Below are 24,113 nucleotides of genomic sequence, written 5' to 3'. Positions count from 1 at the left end.
AGCACTGCAGGTCCCCCTAGTAAGAATGGCTACTATAAAAAAGACAAGAGAGTAGGTGCTGGCCAGAATGTGGAGAAATGAGATCTTTCTAAACTTTTGGTAAGAAAGTAAATTGGTAGAGTCGTTATGGGAAAAAAGGTGGAGGTGTTTCAAAAATTGAAAATAGATAACTACCTATATACCAGCAACCCCACTACTGCCTCCATATCCAAATGAAATGAGAATTCAGAAGACATTTCTACTACCATATTCCTCACAGCACTAGTCACAACAGCAAAGATATAGAAACAACAACAGATGAGTGGTAAGGCACATGTGGTACATGTTTACAATGGCAGACTATTCAGCCATTAAAGGAATGAAATCAGTGTTGGGGGATGTAGTTCAGTGGTAAAGCACTTGCCTAGCATGCAGGAGGTGCTGGGGAAAGAAGGAAAGACAGGAGAGAGAAGGAAGATAGAAAAAGAGGAAGGAAGAAATTCATTTTTTTGTCATTTCTAACAACATGGATTGAAATGGAGATTGTGACACTGGGTGAAACAGGCAGGCACACTCAAGTGCTGCACAATGTTACTCATACATGGATTCTAAAAAAGCTGATCTCGGGCTGGGGCTGGGGTTCAGGGGTAGGGCACTTGCTTAGCATGTGTGAGGCACTGGGTTTGATTCTCAGCACCACATGTAAATCAATAAAATAAAGATCCATTGACAACTAAACAATATATATTAAAAAAAGCTGATCTCATAGAAGTTGACACGAAAGTGGAGGCCACCAAAGGTTGGGGATGTTAGTGGGCATGGGGAGACTGACCAACAGGCACTAAGGCAGAGATGAGCAAGAAGCCGTAGGGATGCTGCATGCACAGTACAGTAATCACTGAAAATGATCACACACTAGATCCAAAAATCTAGAAGTAAGGATACTGAAAGCTTTCACCACGAATATAAAAAACCTGTAAGGGGGGACATGTTCCAACCTGATTTTAATACGATACAGTGTGTACACATTGGGACATTACGTTACCCCATTCATGTGTATGATTTTTATGGTTTTGTGCACCCCACATAAAATTTTAAAAAGCAAAATACATTTGAAACAAGCCAAAAAAGAAAAAAAAAATAAATTTTAAAAGACATCCTGAAGATGCTGAAGTCTCTTTGGCTTAGTGAAACCAATAGTGCGAGTCACCTTAACTGGCTTTTCATATATAAATAGGACTTTACATAGTTTAAAAAAGGTTTAACTCTCTTATGTTTGATTCTAATACTCTGGTCTTACTTGGAACTAAATAATTTTATTTTGGTATGCAATAACTAAATGTAGGTTCTTTTTTTAAAAAAGATATTAGTTGCAGATGGACACAATATATGTGTGTTTAACAACTAAACAATATTTAAAAAAATTACTTTTATGTGGTGCTAAGGATTGAACCCAGTACCTCACACATGTGAGGCAAGTGCTTCACCACTTACAGCCCAAGCTCCAGCCCTAAACACAGGTTCTCTCTATTTTCATTTCTGCTAAATAATTCTAATCAATCACCAAGCAAATGGACACCTTTGGTACACCAACATGAAGGTCAAATAAAATGGAATTTGAAATTTAAAAAGCTATGTAAATCAGCAAAAAGTTACAAAGTCTAATAGTCCTGGTCTTTGCTACTTGTTTTTTAACTCTTCCATGGCCTCACTAAAAGTCTCTTAGTCATCAAACTGTGGTCTGCAGGCCAAATCTAGCCATCAGATTTTGCAAGGCTCTTGAAGTAATAATTTTTTTTTCCCCCCTGGGTACTGGGGATTGAACTCAGGGGCACTCGACCACTGAGCCACATCCCCAGCCCTATTTTGCATTTTATTTAGAGACAGGGTCTCACTGAGTTGCTTCGTGCCTGGCTTTTTGCTGAGGCTGGCTTTGAACTTGCAACCCTCCTGTCTCAGCCTCCAGAGCCACTGGGATTACAGGCGTGCACCTCTGTGCCTGGCAATATTTCTTTCTTTTCTTGGTGGAAATGTGGATCAAACCCAAGGCCTCATACATGCCAGGAAAGTGCACTACCCCTGAGCCACATCCCCAGCCCAAAGATGATATTTTTCAATCTATAAGCTGTTTGAAACACTGAGGAAACTCTAAAAATCATGTATAGAAATCATGTCGAGGAAACTGGACGTCAAAAAGTGAAAAATTTATAAGCTGGTGTGGAGACAAACACTCAGCTGCTTGGGAGACTGAACCAGGAGGATCTCAAGTTCAAAGCCAGCCTCAGCAACTTATTGAGGCCCTAAGCAACTTGGTGAGACCCCGTCTCAAAAGAAAAAGGTCTGGGTATGTGCCTCAATGGTTAAACATCCCTGGGGGTTCAGTTTTTGGTACCAAAAAAAAAAGTAAAAAATACAAAACTGATGTAAAAAAGTCTTTTGTCGCCCCCAAACTAATGTGTATATATGTATATACATATATATTTGTATGTATATATATATATATATATATATATATATATATACACACACACACATAAATAAAAGGGTAAAAACCTGTTACATGAGACCAATAGGAAAATCCCAACAATACAAACTAATTTTTCATTAGTCTACTAACCATAGTTATTTTAAAACTACATAGAATTTAAATTCATCCATTATTACCTAAATAAAACTTGCATAAGTATGTCACCACAAACTTTATTTTCATGAATAAAAATTAGACAAACATAGTGTGGAGATCTACATTAAGAATGAGCTTGGGGCTGGGATTGTGGCTCAGCAGTAGAGCGCTTGCCTAGCACGGGCAGGACCCAGGTTGGATCCTCAACACCATTGTGTTGTGTCCATCTACACCTAAAAAATAAATGTTAAAAAAAAAAAAAAAAAGAGCTATTGGTTGCAATGGCTCATGTCTGTAATCCCAGCGATTTGGGAGGCCACACGGCAGGAGGAGCACAAGTTCAAGGCTAGCCAGCCCAGCTTCAGCAACTTAGTGAAGCCCTAAGAAACTTAGCAAGACCCTGTCTCAGGATAAGGGTTATGGGCTGGGGTTGTAGCTCAGCGGTAGAGCACTTGTCTATCATATGTGAGCCACTGGGCTTGATCCTTAGTGCCACATAAAAACAAATAAATAAAGATATTTTGTCTATCTACAACAACAACAACAACAAAAAAAAATGGTTAAAAATGGCTGGGGATGGTAAAGCATCCATGGATCTAATTCCCAGTAACACCACCCCTGCTACCACCAACCACAACAAAAAAGAAGAGTGAGCCTCCTTTTATGCCACACTACCAGGGATGACCAGGGCCTTCTGTGGTCTTCACAATTTGCCTCAGGTTTCCAAAGCCTGGGGCAGAGCGGGCATTCTTCCAGAGGCCTGGGAGTCAGGAACTGTGTTTGGGAATACAGCTGGTCCTAGCTGTGTGGTCAGGCCCTTGGACAGGAAACCACCTCCTGGCTTGGGATCCTGCCCCTAAGTTTTGTGCTCACCTGCAGAAGCCCGAGCACCAGCCACAGTGTTCTTGGCTGTCTAAAGAAACTGCTGCCTGCGAAGTATCTGGGGTGCTGAACTCCCGAAGAAACCTTTCCTCAGTCATTCAGGACTCCCTACCCTTCAGGTGAGCTCAGCAGCTCCAATCACCATCTCTTCAAGACACAGAATGCTCTGCCTCGTCACACTGCAATCAACCCACTTTATTCACATCAGATCCCTGTGTGGGAGGACGCACAGCCCAGACAGAGGCAGAGGCCCTCAGGGCCACCTCTGCTTTCATCAGTGCATGAGCCAGGGAAGAAATTGCAGGGCCAGTTTATCAGGGCACCAGGACCCTTTTCTTCTTGAGGAGTGACGTGGCCACACAGGTTTCCCAGGGCCATGGGCACTATGCCAGTGTCTGTGTCAAATCTGAGTTTTTTGCAGCCTCCTGTTGCCATAGTGGCACAACAGAGTTCAGCGATGACAGCTATAACCTCCCCTAGAGCCTGGTCTCCTATGGCCATGCTAAGGGCAGCCCCACAGTCCACAAGGTAACGAGGATGAATAGACCTTCAAATTGTCCAGCAATGCCTCCAGCGGGGATATCAGAGATCTCCTGGTGGACAATATGGATATTCTGGTTGCCCGACTCTCACAAGACACACACACTAGACAAGAGTCACACCACCATGGCAGTGGCCACTCTAGGGAACTCAGCTATGGCTCCCCCATGCCAGCACCACAATCCATGGAAGGGAGAAACCCACAATGAAGCTGCTCCCAGCAGACATGGGAACAGTGGAAAGGGCTGCTCAGCCTCTGGCTCTCACCATTCCAGAGGCAGCACCCTCTCTGCAGTGGAGAGCAGCCAACTTCACCCAGGTCAGTGTCAGCCTAAGCTAGAGCCAAAGAAAGAGAGAGGGAGCACAGGGTCCTCACAGTTGGTTGGCCCTCATCACCTGGGCCCAAGGGAATCCTCAACCACCTGTAGTCACTGACACTCAGAATGTGGCCTCTTCTACCTTACCTGTGGAGAAGTCCACACTCATTAAAGGAGACACAGTCTCCTGGTTAGCCAGAGTACAGTGTTGTGTGTTCTAACCCACAGTTGAAGCTCTTTGGTTAAAGGCTGAACGTCCATTTGGAGTTCACAAGTTGCACCGTCACCCCTTTTCCACTAAGAGCATTCCAACTCTGTATGGAACCACCGCCTTCTGATGGAAACAGAACAATATCAACTCCTCTCATTTTGCATCTAGCCTCACAACCCCCAGAGCTTTCTTATTCACCTTGTTGTTTAAGAGAGTTTGGTGGGACAAAGCCTCACCTCTATTTCATGTGAGGCCAAAGGTAGTTAATAGACTCCTGGATGCTGCAGTCGGCAGAGGCAGAGACGACTCAGACCAGAGTCCCAACGCCTGGTTCAGAGCTATACACTCTCATCCCTCCAGAGTGAGCAGGCTTTGGAACTGAGGTGGCAGAGATATTTATAAAACATGACCACGCCCTTCACAGCTTACATTCAGTTGAGAAAATAAACCCTACCCTTATAAATCAGAAAGGCTGAGCACCTGATGAGCCCACATATTTATAATTAGCACATTTCCTTCAGTTAATGCATTTTCTCAAGTATTCCAAACAAATTATTTTGCATCAAGATCTTTATATGAAATACTATATTAAATCCTATAGATTTCAGTAATAAGGACTTTTCAGAAGATTTTAAAAATATTTTTTATAAATTACAAGTTTCTTATATTTTTCACATGCACAAGCTTTTGATTCAGTGCAAATACTTATACATGAGTCTACTGAAGGCTTCTGTACATCTTTTCTATTCCAGGTTTCTCTCCATACCATGTTCATTTATTTGTGCATACTGAACCAAGATGACCGCAGGCATTCCCATATGCTATCCATTAATACAAGTTCTCTCCAGTGTCCACTCTCATGATTGACAGAAAGTTCATGTGCTAATGAAGTCTTTCCACATTCCTTAGTCAGGGTTACTTTCCAATGAATGTTTAACTGGAAGAAATAAAGGCTTTTTCATTCTTCTTTTTTTTGGGGGGTGCAGTGGGTCGAATCCAGGGGCACATTACCACTGAGCCACATTCCCAGCCCTTTTTTTTCTTTTGAAACGGGGTCTTGCTAAGTTGCTTAGGGCCTTGCTAAATTGCTGAGGCTGGCTCTGAACTAGTGATCCTCCTGCCTCAGCCTCCCAAGTCACTGGAATTATAGGCATGCCTGACTTCATATTCCCTACACAGAGAGTGTTTCTTTCCAGTGTGAGTTCTTTGATGTCTGAGAACATGACTGGATTGACTGAAGGGTTCTCCATATTCATACATATATAGGGTTCTTTGATGATTTGAAGGGAAAAGGAAAAACTGAAGGCCTTCCCATGTTGCATAAAAACAGAGGGCTTCTCTCCAATGTGAGTTCCTCCATGGTTTCAAAAGGAACTTCAAACTAAAACTTTCCACACTGCTTATAAATATAGGGTTTGTCTAGTGTGAGTGCTTGCATGGTATTAAAAGGAACTGGAACGACTAAAGGCTCTTCTGTACTGCATCCATACATAGGGTTTCTCTGAGGTATGAATTCTTTCATGCTGTTGAAGGGAACTGAGACAAGTGCATGTTTTCCCACCGTTCACAGCGTTTCTATCCAGTGTGAATTCTTTTATGAATTTTAAGGTAACTGAAGGTCCTGAATGCTTTGCCACAATATTCACATCCATATGGCCTCTCTCCAGTGTGAGTCCTTTTATGTCTGTGACAGGAACTAGAAGTAGCAAAAGCTTTCCCACAATCCTTACAGACATAGGGTTTCTCTCCACTATGAGTTCTTTTATGTCTGAGACAGGAACTAGGGTCACTGAAGGCTCTCCCACATTCCTTACATACATATGGTTTCTCTCCAGTGTGTGTTCTTTTATGTCTGCGACAGGAACTAGGGTCATTGAAGGATTTCCCACAATCCTTACATACATACGGCTTCTCTCCGGTGTGAGTTCTTTGATGTGTAAGAATATGATTGGATTGACGAAATTCTTTCCCACATTCCTTGCACACATAGGGCTTGTCTCCGTTGTATGCTCCTTCACGAACTTCAGTGCAACAGGAAGAACTTAAGGCTTCTCCATACTCCTTGCCTACTGAGGGCTTCTCTCTAGTGTGAAATCTTTTATGATTTTGAAAGGAACTAGAAATATTAAAGGTTTTCCCACACTGTTTACACACATAATGTTTCTGTCTACGGTGAGTTTGTTCATGTCTTCGCAAGTATTTTAAAGAAAAGAAGGCTTTTCCACATTGCTTACATACATAGGGTTTCTTTCCACCATGAGCTTGCTCATGTCTTTCAAAGCTCCTGAAACAACTGAAGCCTTTCCCACATTGCTTGCATCCACAGCGTTTTCTGCCACCACGAATCCCTTCATGGTGTGGAGGGCTACTGTGATCAGTGAAAGATTTACCACATTGCATAGATGCATATTCTTTTTCTTCATTCTGGATTTTTTCACGTATTCGAAGGGAACTAGAACGAGTTAAGATCCTCCCATGTTGCTTGTGTTCTACAATGTGGGACGTTCCATGCTTCTGATGATAACTGATGGCTTTGCCAGGATTCTGACACCTGTACTGTTTCTCTCCATGTTCCTGATACTCATATGGTTTGTGTCCAGCATGAGATCTGAGGAGCACATTTTGTGATAAATCACCAATAAGGACTTCTCCACATTCATAGCTTTCACTTGGTTTTACTTTAGAAAGAGCTGCACTGTTCTCAATACAGTCTGGAGTTTGACTCAAGATTTCTTCATATCCACTACCTTCTTTACATTCACTAAGTCTCCTTAACACTTGACTTCTGGAAAAAAATGAAAAGCATATTATTAAGGTTTTAATCCTTTTTTTTTTAATATTTTTTTTTAGGTGTAGATGGACACAACACAATGCCTTTATTTTTATGTGGTACTGAGGATCGAACCCGGGTCCTGCCCGCGCTAGGCGAGCGCTCTACTTCTGAGCCACAATCCCAGCCCCAAGGTTTTAATTCTTAATGACTTACAAAGAGAAACACTGGTTTTATGGCTTGTACGAATTTTTGAACATGAAATGATTTTATGCTCTGCAGGATGGATCAAAGACAGATATTATCAAGACAGTGTTTCTGTGTTTGTTTTGCTTTGGATACTATGGATTGAATCCAGGAGCTCTTTATCACTGAGCTACACCCCAAGACTTTTTTATTTCTTATTTTGAGACACAGTCTAAGTTGCTGAGGGCTTCACTAAATTGCTGAGGCTGCCCTCAAACTTGTGATCATCCCATCTCATTCCCCCAAGTAGCTGGAATTATCACTATGCCTGGCAAAACAATGATACTATTATCAAAGTATTAATATTGTTTCCAACGACACTATTTGACAAATACTGAATATAGTATTATATGTACAATGTGATATACAATAGTATATTCAATTTAAGTACAGTTGAATACTCCTATGTGAGAGGATAGGGAGCAAAAGCATTTGGATTTTGAAATATTTTCATATATATAATGAGATAGCCTGGGTGTTAGTCTAAACACAAAACTCAATTTTGTATCATAAACACCTTATTTCCAAACCCTAAATTTTTTAAATTACATTTTTGATAATTTTGTGCACTGAACAGTCTCTCTGTGTGTAGCCATCAGAAAAGTGCCACGTAAGACATTATATTAGTGATCAAGATGTTTTCATTTTTGGAACACTTTGGATTTCTGATATTCTGATTAAGGTCGTTAATCTTTTCAAGTTTAGAGAAAATTTCCTTAGATCAGATCAACTTGAAGCTGGGTTTATTTGCATTGTTTGCTTGTTTTAAAAATTTCCTGTCATCCCAAAATTCTTGAGTGACATGGCTTTCTCCTTTGAGTATAGATTACCTTAGATTTCTGCTTAGATTTTTGTACACACCTTCCTTGGTCTGGTTGTCGCTTCCTTTTCCTAAAATGCAGACCCAGAAAATCAGTATGAATAATTAAACAATATAGAAAAATTACTGCATTCTAGCTAGGTTCCTGGTGTTTCGTGACCATGCTTGGTATAATCACCAAACATTCCCTTTCCATATTTCATGTATAGAGGAAACATTATGAGGAAGAAACTTTTTTTCTTGATTAAATAAATAAGGGAAATGATGTCATTCTTACCTAGAAAGGCCAGGCTCCTGAAGGTTTCCAACATCACTTCTTTGTAGAGCTTCTTCTGGGAAAGATCCAGCAAAGCCCACTCATCCAGGCTGAAGTTCACAGCCACATCCTCAAAGGTCACCGACTCCTAAATTATCCCACATATATTTCCAAGAGGAAGAGTAAGATTCAGTACCAGAGATGGGAAATCATTTCATCAAAAGCCAACATGATGCTGTGTGCCTCCACACTCACTCCATGTTTTGTCATCACCTTGAAAGTCCCGTTCACACTCACATCCTCTCACAGCAGTTCTGATGCTAGTCTGGAACTGTTTACACAACAGCAGAACAGTAACACACATGGTGCTCCTGGGTCACACCAACATCTTGCTGTGCAGTAGGGTTTGTAATGCCTCTCAGAACAAAGTCTTAATGTTGAGTGCACCCAAGACAGTAAGTACCACCTGTTTTGAGACAAATCTAACTTACGCTGGTTCTCAGAACTGCTCCTGGATGAACCTCACCAGCCTAACTGGAGAGAGGTGCTTAGGGTTTCCAAAGATTGTGCTCTTAGTTCATAACCTGTTGGTCTCCCTGAATGTTTACAATATTCTGAATGGTCATCAGCCCCCAAAATACACTCTGGATAATGAATCTCTAATGAGCTGCTCTGACAGACACAATTTAATATCACTTGTCACAACTTGTTTCTTTGGGAATGGAGCACATCCTCTCCTACTACACTAAGAGACAATATTTGCAAGCTTGCACTTTTTTTTTCACAGACCAAACTTAAACAAATACTAAATAAAATTCATGAATAGGGAAAGAGCACAATGTCACCTCTCACACATATCAAATATACAACTAAAATGACAAGCCAGAAAAGATGGGAAGCTTATACAAAAACCCAGAACAACAAAAATGTTACAAATATGGTACTTATTCATCCAAATATGATCAAATCATTTTTAATGTAAATAATCTGCATACATCACTTGGAAGACTGCGTAGAGAAAAAAGGAAGACTCAACTTTGTGTTCTCTCCAAGAAAAACTATTACATAGATAAACATAGAGAGTGGGGAAATTAGGGGAAATATTGTTCAAGATTATAAAATTTAATTAAATAGGATAAATTATTTCACAACCTCTATTAAATAATGTAGTTATAGTAAGTAACATTGTATTATGCCAGCCTGTAAACCCAGTGGCTCAGGAGGCTGAGGCAGATGGATATGAGTTCAAAGTCAGCCTCAGCAACTTATCAAGGCCCTAAGCAAATCAGTGAGATCCTGACCCTAAATAAAATACAAAAAAGGGCTGGGGATGTGGCTCAGTGGTTAAGTGTTCAGAGCTGCTGGGATTAAGGTGTGCCCCCACACCCAACTCACTGCTTTGTTGTGTTTTTGCAGTACTGGGGATTGAACCCGTGGCATGCTACCTTCAGCTATGTCCCCAGCCCCCCTCCCTTTTTTAAAATATTGAGACTGGCCTAGACTTGTGATCTTCTGGCTTCAGCCTCCTGAGTTGCTTGGGTTGCAGGCATGCACCAACACACCCAGCTCCAAAGCTATTTTGTAGAAACAAGAATCTACAAATGAAACAAAAGAGAAACAGCTCAGGGAAGTAAACTGCTTCACCCACAGTTCCCAAGGAGATCTTTACTCAGAGGTCAAACACATCCCTAAGCTTACAGAACACTGTCACTTTGCAGATGCAGCCCAGGTGTTCACAGGCAGGAAGTGAGGAAGAGAAATCTGAATAGCCAGAAAACTAAATCCTGGGACCTCCACACACCTGACTTTCCACTCTTCCCACTATGGAAAGGATCCCTTGTGCACAGGCTCAATTCTAGTGAGCACTTATCCAAAGTCATTTGAAGGTTGTGATCTGTAGTATCTTTTTCTGAAATTATCTTACACTAAATCTGTGGTGTCTGCTGAACACCACCCAATTTTTCAGTACCAACTGGGTGTCAAACAATTCTTATACCACCTAGACTTAAAGTCCCTGCAAGTTCAGGCGTCAGTCCCAGCACACTGACCCTCCTGCAGATGTGAATACAAAGCAGGTGTTTGCTTTGTGTGATCAACAGTCTCTATTTTGAACTGATAGAGGGATGGTAGCCTGAGTCAACTCCTGGGCACAAATTCAAGTACTGCCTAAAAGAGGTTGAGGATAAGCACCCAGAGATTCTCCTACTGCTCACGAAATTCCAAGGGTTTTAGGTTCTCTGTGCCAAAATTATGGACAAAGACCAATTTTTTAAAAAAATTCTGCCATACATCCAAATAAACAGTGGAATTCATAAACCCTAAAACACATAAAACTTTTCTCCAGCAGGAAGAACTCAAAGATATCTCCCAGACCGCCTCTGTCAGAAATTATACTATGACAAGACCAACTATGTAGTTGCAAAGGTTCAATTTCATGTAATCCTAGAAATCAGTGGTGATTAACAAACTCCAGCAGCCTAGTGCAATCAACGTCCTACTCATTGCACTAACCTGATGCTCCCTTTAGGTTACCTATGACAAAGGTGACCACACAGATTCCAAATTCCCACTTTTTGCCTCAAAAATGATCAGCTCAAGTGATCAGTAAAAATCAGCAAACTTTCCCTAAAATTTCTCATTCCTCCAGGCCTGAAATCTTTGACCAACCATAAACCTGACCCAGCACAAAATCTCTCCTTTATAATCACCCAAAGAACAGGGGAACCTGAGGGGAAAAGGTTGCTTCTAGAAGCAACCCTCCACCCTCCCTTCCTCGCCCACCTGGTTTCTACTCCCACAGGCTTCTCAAGGTTCTTTTCTTCCTAACCCTTAAGACGCTTACAATCTTACAGTTGGTTTCCCCTACTGCAAACTCCTTTCAAATGAAGTCATGTCCCACTGTAACAAGGGGAGTAGTGTCAGGTGGATTCTGTGTCTCCCGAGTTCAAAGAATGAAATCCACAGACAAGTGGAGAGTAGCAAGATTCATGTAAAGCAAAAAAGGCTGGCCTGTCTTCTAGGGGTTTTTATGGGCTTGATCGGTCCCTATAGGAACCTGGTGGGATGGCATGTAAATATAGGATTTAGAGAGGGGGCAATCATTTCTATTTTGTCTTCTTTGGACAAAACTGGGGAGAGTAGTTTTCAAGCCTTTCTTAACATAAGGAGGGCTGGGGTTTGTTGCCTCAGGTGCTTCAGAGATTGTGCGGCTGATGGCTAAGGGTAGTTAAGGCGCTGTCCCCGAGGCCAGGACGAGCTGGGGTCAGCAGCTTGATTTCCCAGTCCCCTCCTCCTCCTCCTCCCGTCCCCGGACCTCTCCCAGCTGCCTGTGGACGGACTAACTTTATGTCAACTTCAGTCAGCGTTTCCTTTTTAAAAACAACGTCTGGAACCGTCTATAACAATGACACGGGGGAAACTCCCCTCCCAGCCAGTCCGCGGGACGCCCTCGCCACCGAGCTTAGCAACGTGGGGANAGATGTGTATAAGAGACAGATATATATATATATATGGAGGAACTACACTAAGGAAATGCCAAACAAAGGAGAAACCAAGTCAAATTAAAAACCAAAAATAAACTGACATGACCGGGAAAACAAATCATAACTCAATAATAACCCTGAATGTTATTGGCCTAAACTCATCAATCAAAAGACACAGACTGTCAGATAGAATTTTTAAAAGACCCAACAATATGCTGTGTACAAGAGACTCATGCCATAGGGAAAGACGTTCAAAGACTGAATGTGAAAGTTTGGAGAAAATAACATATCTCTTGCATGGACTACATAAACAAGCAGGGAATTCCATCCTCATATCAGATAAAGTGGAACTCTAGCCAAAGTTAGTCAGAATCAAGAAAGAAGGACATTAAATACTGCTTAAGGGAATCATACATCCACAAGACATAACAATTGTAAATATTTATGTGCCAAGGAATGGAGCATCTATTTACATCAAACAAACCCTTCTCAATTTCAAGCATCAAATACTGAGTGACTTTGTTTTTCCAAACAAAATATAAACAAAGAAAATATAGAACTAAATAATACAATTAATAATTTAGACTTAACAGACATATAAAATATCTCATCCATCAATGAGTGAATACACTTTCTTCTCAGCAGCACATGGATCCTTCTCTAAAATAGACCATATATTATGTCACAAAGCAACTCCTAGCAAATACAAAAAAATAGATATTACCCTGATTTTTATCAAATAATAATGGAATAAAAATAGTTTTCAATGATAAAATAAAAAATACAATCTACTCTAAAAACTGGAGATTAAATAATATGCTACTGAATAATGAATATGGATAGCAGAAGAAATGAGGGAAGAAATAAAAAAAATTCTTAGAGGTAAATGAGAACACTGATACAACGTATCAAAATCTCTGGGATTACTATAAAGACAATACTAAGAGGAAATTTCATTACATTGAGCTCATTCATTGAAAGAATAAAAAGTAACAAATAAATAACCTAACATCACATCTCAAATTTCTAGAAAAAGAAGAGCAAATCAACACCAAAAGTAGTAGAAAACAGGAGATAATTAAAATCAAAACTGAAATCAATGAAATTGAAAGAACAACAACAAAAATTTAAAAAAATTTACAATATGAAAAGCTGTTTTTTTTAAAAAAAATTGATATAATGGTAATGAAGATAAAGAGATAGAAAACTCAAATTATAAAATTTGTGATGAAGAGAAATATCACAATGGATACTTCTGAAATACAGAAGATAATTAGAAGATATTTTGAAAATTTATACTCAAATACAATAGAAAATCTCAATGACATTGACATATTTCTAGAGAAATATGATCTAACTAAACTGAATTAGGAGAACATACCCAATTTAAACAGACCTATTTCAAGCAATTGAATAGAAGATATAATCCAAAATGTACCAACAAAGAAAAGCCCAGGACCAGACAGATTCTCAGCCAAGGTATATAAGACCTTCAAAAAAGAGGTAATAGCAATGTTCCTCAATTATGTCATAAAATAGAAAAAGGAGGGAACACTTCCAAACTAATTTGCCTTGGTACTAAATCCAGACAAAGAAATAAAACTTCAGACCAATAACCTGATGAATATAAGTATAAAAGTTCTCAATAAAATTCTGGCAAATCACATACAAAAACATATTAAAAAGATAGTGCACAATGATGAATTGGGGTTCATCCCAGGGATGCAAGGTTGGTTCAACATATGGAAATCAATAAACAGCATTCATCACATCAATAGACTTAAAGACAAGACTCTTATGACCATCTCAATAGATGTAGAAAAAGCACTTGACAACATAGAGCACTGCTTCATGTTTGAAACACTGGAAACACTAAGAATAGTAGAAACACACCTAAAAATTGTAAAAGCTATCTATGCTAAGCCCAAGGCCAGCATCATTTTCATGGAAAAAAAAAATTGAAAGCATTCCCTCCTAAAACTGGGATAAGACAGGGATCCACTCTTTCACCACTTTCTATTAAACATAGTCCTGGAAATTCTAGCCAGAGCAAATAGAGAAACCAAAGAAATTAAAGAGATACAAATAGAAAAATAAGAACTCAAATATTACTATTTGTCAATGACATGACTCTATATTTAGAAGATGCAAAAAGTTCCACCTAAAAACTTCTAGAGCTAATAAATAATTCAGCAAAGTAGCAGGACATAATCAACATCCATAAATCAAATGCATTCATATACATCAGTTGTTGAGAGCCACAGCCGAAGGGGCCCCAGCAAACTTTCAGACTGCCAGCTGATGATTGGCTCACAGCGGCCCCAGCAACTTCTAGCTGATTGGCTCCTCTGCGGTGATGCTCATTGGGCTGTTTCCCTGCCCTTTCAGACCACAGAGCTGCTCATTGGGGGACTTTTTTTGGCTCCGCCCATGCGACCCAGCCAATCGGCTTCAAGAGCAGGAGGAGTGGGGGAGGTTGAGAGGCTTGTGGGAAGCCGATGGTGGCAGTTGGGCTCTGAAGGTTTTCCTGAGGAGCTGTTTTGTTTGGCCTGTGTGGTTCTAAAAATAAAGTTTGTTTCTTTTGACAAGTGGCTCCTGAGTTTTGCCCAGCCAGACTGCGGCAATCAGTGATAAATCCACCAAAAGAGAAATTAGGAAAACTACCCCATTCAAAATAGCCTCAATAAACAAACAGCAAAACAAATACAGTATTTGGGAATCAATCTAACATAAGAAGTGAAAGACTTCTACAATGAAAACTACAGAATACTAAAGAAAGAAATTAAAGTACACCTTAGAAGATCGAAAGATCTCCCATGTTCTTGGATTGACAGAAATAATCTTGTCAAAATGACCATACTACAAAAGCTTTATACAGATTTAATGTGATTTCTATTTAAATCCCAATGTAATTCTTCCTAGAATTAGAAGTAGCCATCATGAAATGCTTTTGGAAAAATAAGAGACCCAGAATAGCCACAGTAATCCTTAGCAAGAAGAGGGAAGCAGGAGGCATCAAATATCAGACTTTAAATTATGGCATGGTTTTAGCACCAAAATATACATGTAGGCCAATGCTACAGAATAGAAGACATGGAGACAAACCCATATAAATACAACTATCTCATATTAGACAAAGGCGCCAAAAGTACATTGGAGGAAAGAGAACCTCTTAAACAAATAGTACTAGGAAAATTGGAAATCCAAATGTAACAAAATGAAATTAGATCCCAATCTCTCACCCTGCATAAAACTCAACTCAAAGTGGATCAAGGATCTAGGAATTAGAGCAGAGACACTTTGCCTAGTAGAAAAAACTGGGCCCAAATCTTCATCATGTCAGTTTAGGACCTAAATTCCTTAACACAACCCCTATAAAGCATAAGAAGTAAAATCAAGAATAAATAAATGTGATGGATCCAAACTAAAAAGCAAAGAAAATGATCTATAACATGAAGAGAGAGCCTACAGAACAGGAGAAAATCTTCACCACATGTCTCCAGGATATGTAAAGAACTCAAAAAACTTAATACCAAGAAAACAAATTGAAAGACCCTCCAAGAGTGTCTTCCGTCTGAAGAGACCCGTTCCCCAAGGACCAGCGAAACCACGACGTTCGGATGCAAACAGCAAGAGGTTTATTCAGGTGCACAGGTACCCGGGGCGACAAGCTCTATGTGACTTGCGCGCCCCTGGCTTATCCTGAGGGGTTTATATAGGGCTTGCAAGCAGAAGCGTGGATACAGAAGCGAGATGCATAGTTACAGGATCCCTATTGGAGGATTTAAATGAGGTGGGGGTTATACTTTTTTTTTCAGTTCTCGAAAATCAGACAAAGTTGCTGACGTGACCAGTTTCTGTTCCCTTCCGGTATCTTTTGTTCTCTCTTTGACCAGATGTCTGCCCCTATACATCCTGTCCTCGTAGCGACCTCGAGCTAGCCCAAGATATCTGCCTCTGTGCATCCTGTTTTTGTAACGACCTTGAGCAAGCCCAACTGCTGAACTTGCAGACTCAGTTGCCCCACTGACCTCCTTTGACAAGCTATTTTTCAAGCCTTGTTATATCTGGCGTTACTAAGCTAAAGCTATAAGCAGCTGGGTTGGGGAGTCTTTCAGTTGCATCCTGTCCTTTAGTTCCTGTTTGCTCAAGCTTGGCCCTTCCGGGGTTATCTATATGGAACATCCTGTGGCGGCATTGTGCTAGACTTGAAATGCTACGTGCAGCTAGTGGGATTGTGACATGGGGGTGGTGCAAGAGAACATCCTGCAGCTTCAGGGCACAGGGGTTGGATTTCCTAATGTTGGGCCTGGGGCCTTAAGGTTCTTCATTCCCCCCTTTTCTTTATCCGGGATATAATCCTATATCCATTGATCTACCTGCTCAGAGTCCGGCCTTTGTTCAGCTGGTGGCTCAGGGTGCTGTGGGAGTACTTGATACTGTTGTGCGAGGACCATAGTTTGGATTACAGACAGCCTTTCTTTTATGAATTGCATTAATCTGTTAAATATGCAGGGTCCAAATGACAAAATTAACAGTAATATAATCAAGGGGCCAGCTATAGTAGATAATATAGTAGTTAGCCAAGGGGATTTATTATACCAGCTTTCAAACCAACTTTGGGAGCCTCGTAACGATTTTTCCTTTGCATCTAGTCTTTTCCTGTGCTTTGTCATAGATTTCCTTATTACCCCTGTGTGATCGGTGTAAAAGCAACAATTTTTTTTTAAGGCCGCGCAAAGTCCTCCTTTTTTTTAAGAATAATAGGTCATGGACTGGTTGGGGTTAACTGATATGGGGAAGACACAACACAAAGTAAGAAAAATCAACAGCGAGTGAGTCTTATCTTTAGCGGATTTTGGGTGCGTTGCAACTTTCATTCTGGATCCGGGTCTGCGGACTCCTGTGGATGTGCAGTCTTCACATGGGAAGCGTGGATCTAAGCAGCGATGCCGTCCACTTTGAATGTAGTAAGAGTGGTCAGCAGGATAGTGTAGGGTCTTTTTCATCGCGGTTCGAGGTTCTTGCTCAGGTGCCTGCGTACCCAGACGGTATCTTTGACCTTGAAGGGATGTGGCAGCAAGGGGGTTTTAAGTTTCTTTTTGTATGCTGCGGCTAGAGGCTTCCAGACCTCGTTCTGGACCAAAAGCATGCAAATGAGTCTGCATAGATGGGGTGAGGGAGGTATAGGTTTCAGTTTTATAAAAGTTAACAGCGGGAGGTGGGGCACCGTACAGGATTTTAAATGGGGTTAGTCCATGTGGGCCTGGGGTGTTTCGGGCCCGATACAAGGCTAAAAGTAGGAGTTATACCCAGTCTCTAGTGCCAGTTTCCAGTGTCAATTTAGTTAAAGTCTCTTTNCTTAGCAACGTGGGGAGTCCCAGGAGACGTGGGGGTCCCCGCCGGGTCCCCGCCCCCGCCGTCACCGCACAGCCTGGGGAGACGCGCCTGCGCCCGGCAGAGGGCTCAGGACCAGGTAAAGGCGCCGCGCAGGTCCCCGCGGCCGGACCCGCCCCGCAGGACAGAAGGGACCAGGGGACCGAGGGCCGAGCGCGGTGCCAGGTGGAGAGGGTTTCGCTGGGCCCCCGTCCCAGCCAGGCCCTGTGCCCACGTCCGGGACGCCTGGGCCCCGCACACTCACCATCTCCTTGCTTCTGGGTGTCCTGCTGTCCGCCTCCCGGCTGCCGAAGTCAGAAGAGGTCACAAGGCCAAACAGGAAGAGCAACCTCGGGAGCCCACAGGGTCCCAAAGATGGCGGAGCCAGAACGGAAGGTCCCGCGGTTTGGAGCGGAACCGCCTCCCGCCGGCGCTCCTGATTGGACCGCTCTGCAGCCCCGCCCCGCCCCCCGGTTGGCTGTCCGTCAAAGACCCGCCCTGAACGCGCCGCCTGAACGGAGCGGAGATCCCCTTCGCTCTCTGCTTGGAACCTCTGTGAGTTCCAACCAGAGCTCTCCCCAGGCCACACTGCTCCCAGGCCTCGACCAGCAGCAGCCCGAAGACGGTGCACAGAAGCACAACTTGCTCCTGGCTTTCCACGGCGGCTCTAGCTGCTTCTTCAATGGGCCCTTCTTGTTCCTCCTGGAAATGGGGCCACAGGTGTGCTCAGGGGATTCCAAACTCAGTGTCCCATGCAGACAACCCTGTTCTCAAGAAGGAGGGGTGCCTAGGACAGGCCAGGCCAGGCCTCACTGGAACCGAAAGAAGGGCCTGTTGTCACACGAGAGGACCCTGGAATAAGACAACTGACTTCATGGTCAAGGCTTTCTCACTCTATAATAAGATGCCAATAAGAGAATAGCATCATTAAACGGGAGGGAGGCGGGTGAGGAGTGTCCTGGAACCATATGGCAGCAATATTCTACGAAGAAATCAAGATAGAAGTGAAGGAAACATTTGGAGTGCCTCAGGCAAGAACACTGCTTTGTCTGGGGTCACAAGGAGAACCTGAACTCATAAGTTAAACATAGCCCCATATTTCAGGGCCATAATGGAACACCACTTGGTGTTGAGGAAGGTACACCTAAGGATTAAACTCTGGGAGTTTAATGCCCTGATATCTCCTATTGCCGGTATGGAAACCCTTGTACTTCAACACCTTGATATTCACCAGACAGGAGCTATCACCTGGTGCCAGCAAGATGTCAAATTCATAAACTCTGTCTCCAGGAGACTGCCTAAATGAGTCTTTCTCTAAGCCTGACTTGCACAGATTTTACTTATATGTAGAAATTACAGGTTGAGTACAGCAATCCTCTATAGCATCCCAAAACCAAAACATTCTTCATAAAACAGCTGCCTAACAATCAAACTTACCAACCTCTAAAAGTGTAAGGGTAAAAGAAATTGAAGTTAAAGTGTAAAAGACCGGGCATTGTAAAGTTTCTAAGCTGCAAGGCCTGAGTTAAAATGTAAAGGACCAGGTATTGTTAAGTTCCTATGCTACACGCAAAACCTGAAATTCCTGTAGCTGTTAAGACAATACTTGGAACCGCCCAGTAAATATTTCCCCTGATGGCCTGGTTGTTTGATAACCTAGGACCCTGTATGACTTTGCACGTAGACATCGTAGACATCGCAGGGCCTAAACCAATCAGTTTGAATGTACCTCCCCCCTTAGAACTGACCTATCACTCCCAACAGACCTGTTCCTGCCAATGAATGAACTAATCATGTTTAGGAGTTGTTGTTTGATTTTCCCACGGTGTATGATGATTTGTTAAAGGAGACTGTGATGTATGTAAAGTCCCCGCCCTCCCCAAAAAGTGTACTTAAGCAGTGCTCAGCCCCTGCTTGGGGCTCTGGGCTGCTCTCCCTTCTTGAGTGAGCATGGATCCCCAGCGCGCTGGATTGGATCCTCAATAAACCCCTTTTGCTGTTGCATGAGCCGCGGTCTCTTGGTGGTCTCTTCCTCCGACGTTGGCCGGACCCTTACAAAAGGACAGTATCCCCAAATTCATCTGCATGTGAGTCTCCTGCTTTCCATTGCTCTGAAGCTGCTCACTGTTGACACTAATTCTGCAGCTGTTCTAGTTATTGGGTGGTACTGAGAAACTGATGTGACTCCATTTTTGAGAAACCAGCCTCTCTACCTCAGAGCAAAGCCTGTCCAAGGAAGGGGGTATGACCTTTGTCCTTGGAAAAATCCACAGAGCAATCCTAGGCATATACTCACCCTGCTGAATTGTTTATCTACAAATAATAAGAGAGATCAGTGGCGCCAGGTGTCCCTGACTCAGTCAGGCTAGGTAAGGACCCATAGCAACCCTCTAGCAACCACCAATCAGCATGAGACAGGGAAAATACCTGGGGTGCCAGACGACCCTCCCAGTAGTTTATGGTGGTTGATAACATGTTGGGAAACCATGCAGTTCAGCACGAACACCCTCTTGGCTTAAACCAATCAGTTCAAATGAATCCCCCTCTTGTACTAACCAATCACCCTTACCCGACTTGTTCCCGCCAGTGAATGTGCTAATCATGTTTTAGAGTTGTTTTATGATTTTCCCGCAGTGTGTGATGATTTGCTAAGAGATGCTATGCTATATGTGGGGTCCCTGCCTTCTCCAAAGAATATATAAAACTGCTGCAAACCCTGGGCTCGGGCCTCTCAGCATCACCAGTTGCTGTGTGCACGGAGGACCCAGCTAGCTTGCAATAAACGTCTCTTTGTTGCTTACATCGATCTTGGTCTCTGGTGGTCATTGGGGGGTCCCGAACTCGAGCATAACAGTACAAGATCCTACCTGGGAAGAAAAGAGGCTTGGACATAATGCTCTCTGTTCCAGAAAAATTCAGAGTCAAATTGGTATGAAAAGAGGTCTTATTCAAAGTCAGCTTTGAAGGAAAATGAAAGGCTCTTTATAGTTTTGAAAGTTTCATCTCCCAAAAGCTCTGAGAGGAGGAAAGCTTTTAAAAAGAGGAAGTGTGCATTAGGACAAAGTTCACAGGTTTCCCTTCATAGTCATTAAAGTCCAAAAGAATTTCATGGGTTGTGACTCCTTTGTATCCAGGAACCATCCTTATCACATCAAAAGGAGCTGGCACTTCCTGGGGCTAGCATGTGTATCTCCCCTAACATGGAGAAGGGAAGGTGCTTCAAAATACAGTGTATTTCATACTGAGCACCAGGAGGTTGGTCAGGAATAGTGGAAGGCAGCAACCCAGCGGCACTAAGGGGAACTTCACTGCTCTCCCTTGGCAGGCTAAAGTCTGACCTCAGCTTGGAATCCTTAGGAGACAAGGAGAACACTAAGATACTTCATACACATTTATAAACTTTCTCTGAGAAAGCAAAGATGCCCGCCAACTTATTTTCATGTGAACAAACATGGAACCAATCAATCAAAGTTTATAGCCCCTTTTGCATCTGTTCCAGCATTTCCCATGTACTCTCATTCCCTTGTGCAACCTGGTAATCAGTGCCTGGGGACTGACATGTGCTGTTTACAGTTTTGAAGCTGTCTCCAGACCCCATCCTCACTAAGCCATGCACTCTACTCCACAGCTACATCTTAAGCATGCCAGGAACACATTTCCCTTCAAGAGTTTTATCTGGCTCCAGGTTGTACCCTCCTAAGCCCCTCTCACACCTCTCCATTTAGTTATCCATTTTAAGAGCTAAGGAAAGGGCCAAGGATGTGGTTCAGTGATAGAGCGCTTGCCTAGCATGAATGAGGCACTGGGTTCGATCCCTGGCACCACATAAAAATAAACAAATAAAATAAAGGTATTGTGTCCATCTACAACTAAAATAAATAAATAAAATAAAACAAATAGTTAAAAAAAGAGAGAGCTAAGGAAAATATTAAAGGTCTTCCCTGTCCGTTTGCCTGCCTGACCTCAGCATCCTTAATGGAACATCGAAGGAATGCTGACTTCTCATGGGCTTGGCTCACTCACAAGAATTTAAGAGTCATTCACCTATCTCATGTCTCTCACTCCCTTCCTTTGGAAATCTGGCCAGTCCTTGTGGGGGTTAAAGTGTCCTTGAGGGGATCACTAGGTCATGCAGGTTGTTAGAATGGAGGTTTCTTTGTTCTAACTTGCATTTAAGGAGCCCCACTGGGCATGAGACTTTGGAATCTCACCTGTGGAGAGGACATTCTGCCTGGGACTGAAAGACCCTCCAGGAGTGTCTTCCGTCTGAAGAGACCCGTTCCCCAAGGACCAGCGAAACCACGACGTTCGGATGCAAACAGCAAGAGGTTTATTCAGGTGCACAGGTACCCGGGGCGACAAGCTCTATGTGACTTGCGCGCCCCTGGCTTATCCTGAGGGGTTTATATAGGGCTTGCAAGCAGAAGCGTGGATACAGAAGCGAGATGCATAGTTACAGGATCCCTATTGGAGGATTTAAATGAGGTGGGGGTTATACTTTTTTTTTTTTTTTTTTTTTTTTTAGTTCTCGAAAATCAGACAAAGTTGCTGACGTGACCAGTTTCTGTTCCCTTCCGGTATCTTTTGTTCTCTCTTTGACCAGATGTCTGCCCCTATACATCCTGTCCTCGTAGCGACCTCGAGCTAGCCCAAGATATCTGCCTCTGTGCATCCTGTTTTTGTAACGACCTTGAGCAAGCCCAACTGCTGAACTTGCAGACTCAGTTGCCCCACTGACCTCCTTTGACAAGCTATTTTTCAAGCCTTGTTATATCTGGCGTTACTAAGCTAAAGCTATAAGCAGCTGGGTTGGGGAGTCTTTCAGTTGCATCCTGTCCTTTAGTTCCTGTTTGCTCAAGCTTGGCCCTTCCGGGGTTATCTATATGGAACATCCTGTGGCGGCATTGTGCTAGACTTGAAATGCTACGTGCAGCTAGTGGGATTGTGACATGGGGGTGGTGCAAGAGAACATCCTGCAGCTTCAGGGCACAGGGGTTGGATTTCCTAATGTTGGGCCTGGGGCCTTAAGGTTCTTCAGGACTTCCCAGTTGGGACCCTGAAAGGCTGCCCCAGGACTCCCCACCTACATAACTGGGGAGCTACATGATATTGAAGCTGATACCAGTCTCAGAGATCAGGAACAGGTCCTTGTTCCCCAGTGTTGAAAAATAAATACCTGGGCTGGGGATGTGGCTCAAGTGGTAGCGCGCTCACCTGACATGCGCGGGGCGCTGGGTTCAATCCTCAGCACCACATAAAAATAAAATAAAGATACTGTGTCCACCTAAAACTAAAAAATATATATATATTAAAAAAAAAAGAAAATTAAATACCTGAGAAATGCCCAGGCAAGTGTAGAAAGCAAATTTTATTTAAGAGATAGCAACAGACTCCTCCAAAGAGAAGGGGCCCTGAGCTGGAAGTGTGCGGCTGTGGGTACGCCTTGCTCTTTTATAGACCCCAGAATCATTCACCTTCTCTTTCTTCTCCACATCAGTGCCCAAGGGCAGGAAGGAGCAGGAGCATATTGTGCAGGAAGTGCAAACCAATCCCGATCCTGAAGGTTAGCTATCAGCAACTCACTGCCTTCTGTTTGCTAACCAGTAATCATCCGCCTTCATTCATTATCTCCACTGACTGCCAGACCTTTGCCCTCTGTCTCAGTTTGTTGAGGAATGTGACATATCCTGTCTCCTCAGACTGGGCAGGGCTGCAGGCAGATTGCTGTTTGGCAAAGAAAGCATGTGGGGAGTCAGTACAGTGGGCTCATTTTACAGAATTAACCTTGTGTTCTCACCATCCTCACCTATTTGTCCCTTTATAGTGTTTTCCCCAATCTGGTGTGCCGCAGTCCGGCTGCAGCAAAATAACCTGGGGGGTGATGAACAACTTGTGTAGATTGATACAGCAGGAGTAGGAGCCATTTATTGTAGGACAGGAGCAGTATTTATACATTCCACACAGCTTATCTAATTAGCATAAACTAGATACATCAGTCAACCAATAAGGAATCTCCACACTTAATGGCTTGCTTTTGTTACTTCTCAAACCACTCCCTCTGGCATTTTGCCAGGCACCATCCAGACTTGTTTACGAATTCTAACATTCCCCTGGCAAAATGCCCGGTGTTATTTTGACTTGTTTACAGACTCTAACACTGGTGATGTATTTTTTTCTCTTTCTCTCCTGCCTATCACTTTGGCTTTTGCTTCCATATTTTTACTAAAATAAATGCTATCTAGTATTGTATAAAGAGTGTCTTTATTGTCTGTTGAACCCAACCTACCAAATTCAGCAGCTGCACACATGTAACACTTTAATGGTCTCACAGAATAGATGGTGATATTTTGAGTGAGTACTAATGACATTTTGTGTCTTGTGATTTTTCATAACCTGCCCAGTCACCTCTTTATTGAAGGCACATGGAAAACTACATTCTTGGGGTAGTCTAGGGTATCTGACCCCAAAGCTTCTAAGACTCTTAGAATCTTTGAAATGAAAATACTTTCTTTTGCATGCAAATGAGATGACTGCTGGGGACCCCTAAGTAGATTCTGGCACCCAGAAAGACCCAAACATGATTACTGATGAACATTTTTAAAAATACTTCT

At 42.6% G+C, this 24,113-nt stretch overlaps 1 protein-coding gene across 1 annotated transcript; it reads right to left on the bottom strand.

Moving 5' to 3' along the window:
• Positions 1-5,177: 5,177 nt before the first annotated feature.
• LOC107145314 (zinc finger protein 791-like) lies at positions 5,178-18,156 on the bottom strand. Its single transcript, XM_015489200.2, has 4 exons — positions 17,768-18,156; positions 8,666-8,792; positions 8,399-8,459; positions 5,178-7,337 (listed from the first exon to the last, which is right to left on the bottom strand). The coding sequence occupies exons 1-4, from the start codon at positions 17,768-17,770 to the stop codon at positions 6,128-6,130; spliced, it is 1,401 nt and encodes a 466-aa protein (XP_015344686.2). The 5' UTR covers positions 17,771-18,156; the 3' UTR covers positions 5,178-6,127.
• Positions 18,157-24,113: the final 5,957 nt, after the last annotated feature.

The sequence above is a fragment of the Marmota marmota genome, unplaced genomic scaffold, assembly GCF_001458135.2.
Source record: "Marmota marmota marmota unplaced genomic scaffold, marMar, whole genome shotgun sequence".
Lineage (NCBI taxonomy): Eukaryota > Metazoa > Chordata > Mammalia > Rodentia > Sciuridae > Marmota > Marmota marmota.
The sequence above is the reverse complement of the archived record's forward strand: the minus strand, read 5'-3'. Positions and strand labels throughout refer to the sequence as shown.